General features: G+C 45.9%; 1 protein-coding gene across 1 annotated transcript in view; it reads right to left on the reverse strand.

Moving 5' to 3' along the window:
- The window catches only part of RBM24 (RNA binding motif protein 24), a 9,237-nt gene extending 8,566 nt beyond the window's left edge, over positions 1 to 671 (reverse strand). The window contains exon 1 of the mRNA XM_057367443.1: positions 128 to 671. Coding sequence (XP_057223426.1) covers positions 128 to 295 — 168 coding nt within the window. The 5' untranslated portion in view covers positions 296 to 671. The remainder of the gene's footprint in view (positions 1 to 127) is intronic.
- Positions 672 to 5,898: the final 5,227 nt, after the last annotated feature.

Below are 5,898 nucleotides of genomic sequence, written 5' to 3' on the forward strand. Positions count from 1 at the left end.
AAAGCAAAAAGCCGGACGCCCGACACCCCGGTCCCTTCCCCCGAGCTCTCACAGCGGCCCCCGCGGAAGTTTCCCCGCGATCCTCCCCCGCAGCCGCCCACCTGCCCCGCCGCCCCCCGGCACTTACAAAGCCGTATCCCCGGGACTTGCCCGTCTGCCGGTCGGTGATGACCACCGCCTCCTCGATGTCCCCGAAGACCTCGAAGTACTTGCGCAGGCTGGAGTCGGTGGTGTGGTAGGGCAAGCCCCCGACGAAGATCTTGGTGTAAGTGGTGTCCTTCTGCGTCGTGTGCATCTTCCGCCCGGCCCTGCGCGCCGCGCCGCKATCTGCACCCACGCGTGGCCGCCGGGGCGTGCAGGTCCTGGGCGGCGAGACCCGCTTCCAGACTCAGCCCCGCTCTTTTTTTCCTTTTTTTTTTAACTCCTCTCTTCCCCCGCCCCTCGTTTTTTCCCCCGCCACCCAGCTACAATGCAATTCCCTTCTGCCTTTGCAGACCCAGCTTCCTCCTCYTTCAAGAGCGGAGCCTCGCAGCCTCCGGCGGTTTTGAGGTAGGTACCGGCAAAAGGAGGAGGGGAGGCCGGGCAGCAGCCAGTCTGGTGGCCGTAGCACTGGAAACGAACACAAGCAGCAGCTGGAAGAGGAGCACAGGACCTGAGCTCTTAACAACTGAGTGGCCTCCCCCCCCCTAAAAGCCACCGGGTCGGGCACTCTCGGTTCCTCCTCCTCGCAGGGGCGGAGACGGCGGCGGGGCGGACCCCGCGCTCGGCGCGGCGCTGCCGGGCTGACACACAGCTGGTGGCAGCCGCTGGATGCCCACCGTGTGGTGGCAGCCGGGCAAAGGGGCGGCCTCAGAGGTGCCCCTCGAGGCGGCTCGGTGCTTTTCGAGACGCGTTTGCTGCAAATAGCAATTGCCAGGAGACAGGGTCCGGTGGGGTCAGCTCTACCCGGCCGGCCTGAGAGCCCACGGGCACAGTCGGCTCACCAGTTTCTGGCAGTCCTCAATGCTTCGATCTCTCCCCGAAGGCTTGTGGTCAAACCTTTGCAACCCTCACTTATTGCTCTCTCCAGGCTAGCAAAACATCCATTGCCATCCGATGCTGCAACACATCCGTTTTTATTGTGATGGTAGTGCTGGTGTTGGTAGTTGTGCTTCTCACTGTTCGTTTGGTCACAAGATCAAAAAAATGGTAAAGCTGCTTCCCTTGTTTTTCTCTTCTCTTGCTGCCTTKTCCCAGTGCTGGGATTGGGAAGGATGAAGAGAAACATAAAGAAAGGAATGCCTGTGTGACATGAGGAGACAGAGTACTGTGGGAGTCGGGCGGAAGGGAGACTCACAGGGAGACAGGAAGGATGGGAGGAAGGTTAAAGATTGGGGAAAACAGATGTGTATATGTGTATAGACTTCTAAACCATTCTCTTGCAGTACCAGTCTTGATAAGTATTGTGTGTCTCTTTTTCCTCTTTCTCCTTCCTCTGTCTGCTAGGCTTTTCCCTGTGAAGTCTCTTTTTTCCTTAGGAAAAAGAGCAATGCATCAGTTGCAGGACAGACTTTCACAAAGTTCTTCAGTCCCTCCCATACCAAACATTAACACTTAGCCCTAAACTCAGGCCCTGCTTGCCTATGTCTAACCTTCGTCCCATTTGATTTTTTTCACCAATAGTTTTCCTAGTTCTAATGGCCTGTACAATACTAAGCCATGCTGATGCTAAACCCTACTTGATCCTTCCAACTTTCCAGATTAAAGTTGGTTTAATATATTAGAACTAACTCAGGTGAAATTTAGCAATCCAGTAGGATGAGACATAAATGTTTCTTTTCAGCTGAAATTATAGCAAGCCCTTAACCTTGACCTGAATTCAATTAGGTCAGCTAACTTTGTACCAGAATGTCTTCCAGCTTGACTCTGATATTGGACTGGAACACTGTGTTAAACCTGACACTCCAGCCACTTCTGTTCTGAGGGCTAATTGTAACTTTAAACTCTGGCCCAGTGACCTGAACTTAAATAGTAGTCCAGCTAAGCGTGTCAGTGCTCAGTGGAGCCTGCAGCACACAGCCCACTTAGTGCATTTAACATCTCAGACCCTTGTGGACCTGGAAGATGAATTTCACCTAAAACCAAATGTAGTCTACCCCATCACGTTTCCTTTCCTTTGCTGTGCCCAGCACTCCTGAATGTCTTGTGTCTGCAGGAAGGATGAATTRGCCTGGCTTTGCAGTCATGACACAAACTGTTGCATTAAGGTCAGAAAAGCAACACTTGGCTGTCCTGGAACTACTTTGCAGGTGTATTTAGGAGTTCACCTTTTTCAGCCCAAGTGGAAGACTGATGACTTCGACTGACCAAACCCAAACCCTACCTTTTTGGTCTGGAAGCAACAGCAGGTCTTCCAGGATTCAGAAACAAGACTTAACCTTCCACATCTGTGTCTCAAAAAAAGACAGACTTCTTGCATTTMGGTAGGGTTCATCATGCAGCTTGGTTTTTGTACTGCTATGATCCAAAGTATCTGCAGCACAGTTTTCATCCTGCTCTGACATGTCTAAGGCTAACATATCCTCTTTTGTAAAACCAAAAGTGACCTTGGCCATTAACAGATCAAAATATATCCTGTAAGCTATGCTACAGCAGTTCTACTACTGTATTAACATCCTCTGTTAAGATGGCAATCCCAGTAAAATTCAGGAATAAACGCAATTCTCTAGCCCATTCATTCCTGTAACTCAACTGTATCACTAACACTATCACAAGAAAACAATCCCTAGTACTGAAGAATAATTCCTCAAAACTCAGTTTTACCTTACARCCTTTCTAGAATCAGACCTTTTTTGCTTTCATGGTCTGGATAGAATCTAGGGTATGATTTTCCAACCCTAGGATTCCTAGGAATCCTTACCTAAATCCTAGAGAAGTGATACCTCTCCATTTGCAACTTCCTCTAGTCCATTCAGTCCACTGTTTTTTTTATTTTGCGTGGCATAACCCGTGAAAAATTACCACAGGCTTCCTGAACAACAGCTCTTGGAGGCACGATCTTATCACCAAACTGTGGCTTGATTTGATTCTACTGGCACCAGGCTATTTATTCCTTCAGCAGCCCTCAGAAATAAAAGTATTAGCCTTAATCATCACTTTAGCTTTATCCAAAAAGAGAGGTGACCTCTATCATATGGAAAATAATTGAAGACCATTTGAACACACTAGTGATCGGGAATGTATTGCATACTTCTCTCCTATACYGTGTGTTAACTCCAGATTTTGGGCTAGTCTTAACCCAAAGGAGGTTACCACAAACAGTCCAGTAAGGGAGTTCTTTCAGGTGCCACCCATTCTGAAAAATGTTCTGGCCTGATGGGGACTTGTGTCTTTGTGCCAGGGCTAGGGTTCAGCAAAGCTCGAAGAGCCAGATTCATCTATGGAACCTGTAAGTACCACGGAAAATGGATGAATGTGGATGAAGTGAGATGAGGATTAGCCTGGAGTTAGCTCAGGTTGATGGAACAGTTTTTATTTGGCCTTGCTGGTTATCTGGCTAAGTTTGCAGGCAGACRAATGGATTTTAAGATTTAAAGGCATGGACTGCACGACATTTATTGTGCTGAAGGGAGGTCAGTGGAAAATTTCACCAATGTCATTTTCCAAAGTGCTTGAGATRATACGTATTTTGTGTTTTGAGATAGGTCAGCTGGATGACTTACTGCTGATTGTGGCTTTGGAGTGCAAGTGTAGCAGAAAGAAATGTATTCCTATATGCTGTAAATTTTGCAGGAGTGGTGCCACTGGGGAAAGCGTGACAGTTCGGACAAACAGTAAGAACATGTGGAAAGAGGAGTGTGTAGGTAGGGCATTCCTGGGAGAAATGTGAAACTGAGGTTCCTAAACGCAAGGACATTTGGAAATTGAACCTGGGTCGCTCATGTTCTTGTAAGTACCATGAAGAGTAGACCAGTGTAAAAGAGCAGTATTGGTCCTGTAGGCAGCTATTTTTCCCTTTTCAGGGTCTCAGTTTTGAATCAAAATAGAATGTAGGCACCCAGGTCCTGCTGCAGTCTTTCATATCACTGTGAATCTCTCCTAGGTATGGAGGTATTGTTGCTGAGGGGTATTGTAGCTGACAATTACCTTCTATGTAATTTTAATGGTTTTAAAATATATATCTGAAGYTATACATGAGAAAGTGATCTAGTGTTTCATTTGAGACCTAGTAACATGGCTTAATGGGAGGAAACCCCAAAAGCCATCAGCAACAATTAATTGGTTTTACTCAGAGATTTTGTGTTTTTGTTATGAGGTAGGATAGAATGGACAGCTTTCCAGTTTACCAAATGTTGCCACTCAGTGGTATTAGCGTAACTGTAATATCATGCTTTTAATTTATTTATGAGCACCATATGCCCGTCATGTCGGAAACCAGTGGATGTTATGTGTTCATTCATTCGGTTTCTTAAAACAACAAAGACCCCTGATTATATTGCACACCAGTCATTCTTGCTGGTGCTTTATTTCAGTAAATAATAGTGGTCTTTGAGAACATTCAGTACATCATGAATTAAATGCAGCTGGAATTTCTCTGTATATCAACATACACATGTACTTACACACACATTTTATTTGCTAACGCTGTTATTAGAATGCCTGGTGCCTCAACCACCGTGATTTGTTACGTAGGGCTGAAAAGAAAAGTAATTATTTTTCTGTTAACCTAGTAAGACCATCAGTTTGGTCAGTGAGACATTTCTGCTGAAGTTCCATAATGCCATAGCTCTGTGAAAGCATTCGGCTAATAACATTAGGCATGGCTTTGTCTGCTAATCTGTGCGCTTCCACCAGCCACATCCCACTAGAGAGAGGAGCAGAATATCCAACCTCTGCTCTGCTCAGTGTGTGTTACACGGGTGATGGTTTGTCTAGGGAAGCATAAAGTAGGAAGTACACTCATGTTCCAACAGATCACAGTGTGAGAAACTTGGAAACCTTATCATCTTCTCACTCTTCTTGCTGATGTACAAYCTCTGTCTAGGATAAGTTCTTGAATTGTGAATTTCTGCTTAAAGTTTCCTAACTGGGGAAGCTTCTACCACCTCTCTCCTGATAGTGTCCCCATTATAAAAGATTTCATCATAGGATTCTTTTTTTCCCCCTGAAACCTATTAATATTGCTGTATTCCAAAGTCCCTTTTGTTACAGTGTCTGAGCTCTGAGCCACATGATCTTCAACTCTGATAGCATCCTTATTCCCAATTAAATCACCAAATGTCGACCACCAGCAGTAGCTTCTGATGGGAATATTTTTCCCTTTAAAGGGCAGCAGAAGAGGTGACACAGAATTTTAGCAAGCCAGCAAACAAAAGCTTGTGGAGCTGTAGATTTAAGACACATTGCCTATCTGTAGGAAAATAATAGGCATGTCAGGTGAAGCAGGGGGGAATGATGAGTAAAGCYAGAAAGCTGAATGCATCCATAAAAGTTACAATGAGCATGTCATGTTGGTAGGGCAACAGGAGGAAAAGATGTGTTAGGAAAAAACCCAAAGGAAAGGGTTTATGGATACCAAGTCATGAATGCTACATTGAATAGCGGTGCCCAGTGCTCGAACCAGTCACAAGGTAGAGTGAGGCTGGTGCCTGGCATGAGGTGAAGTTGTCCTGTGATGCTGAACCTGCAAAATCACAAAGCTCTCRCACCAACCATGTGACACATGTCAGAACAATGATTCTTAATGTTGACAATAAGCAAGACATTGTGCTGGGGAAGGAGTAAATTGGGATTTGCAGACTAGCTAAAGCTTAGAAATCGGAGTGGGAAACACCTGACTCCCATATTTGCCTGTCCTGGTCACGGGCAGCTAAGAGAGACATATAACAGATCTGCAAAATCCCATTGATGTTCTGTGTA

Source organism: Malurus melanocephalus, unplaced genomic scaffold (assembly GCF_030028575.1).
Source record: "Malurus melanocephalus ecotype Western Australia unplaced genomic scaffold, MMel_1.1 scaffold_79, whole genome shotgun sequence".
NCBI lineage: Eukaryota > Metazoa > Chordata > Aves > Passeriformes > Maluridae > Malurus > Malurus melanocephalus.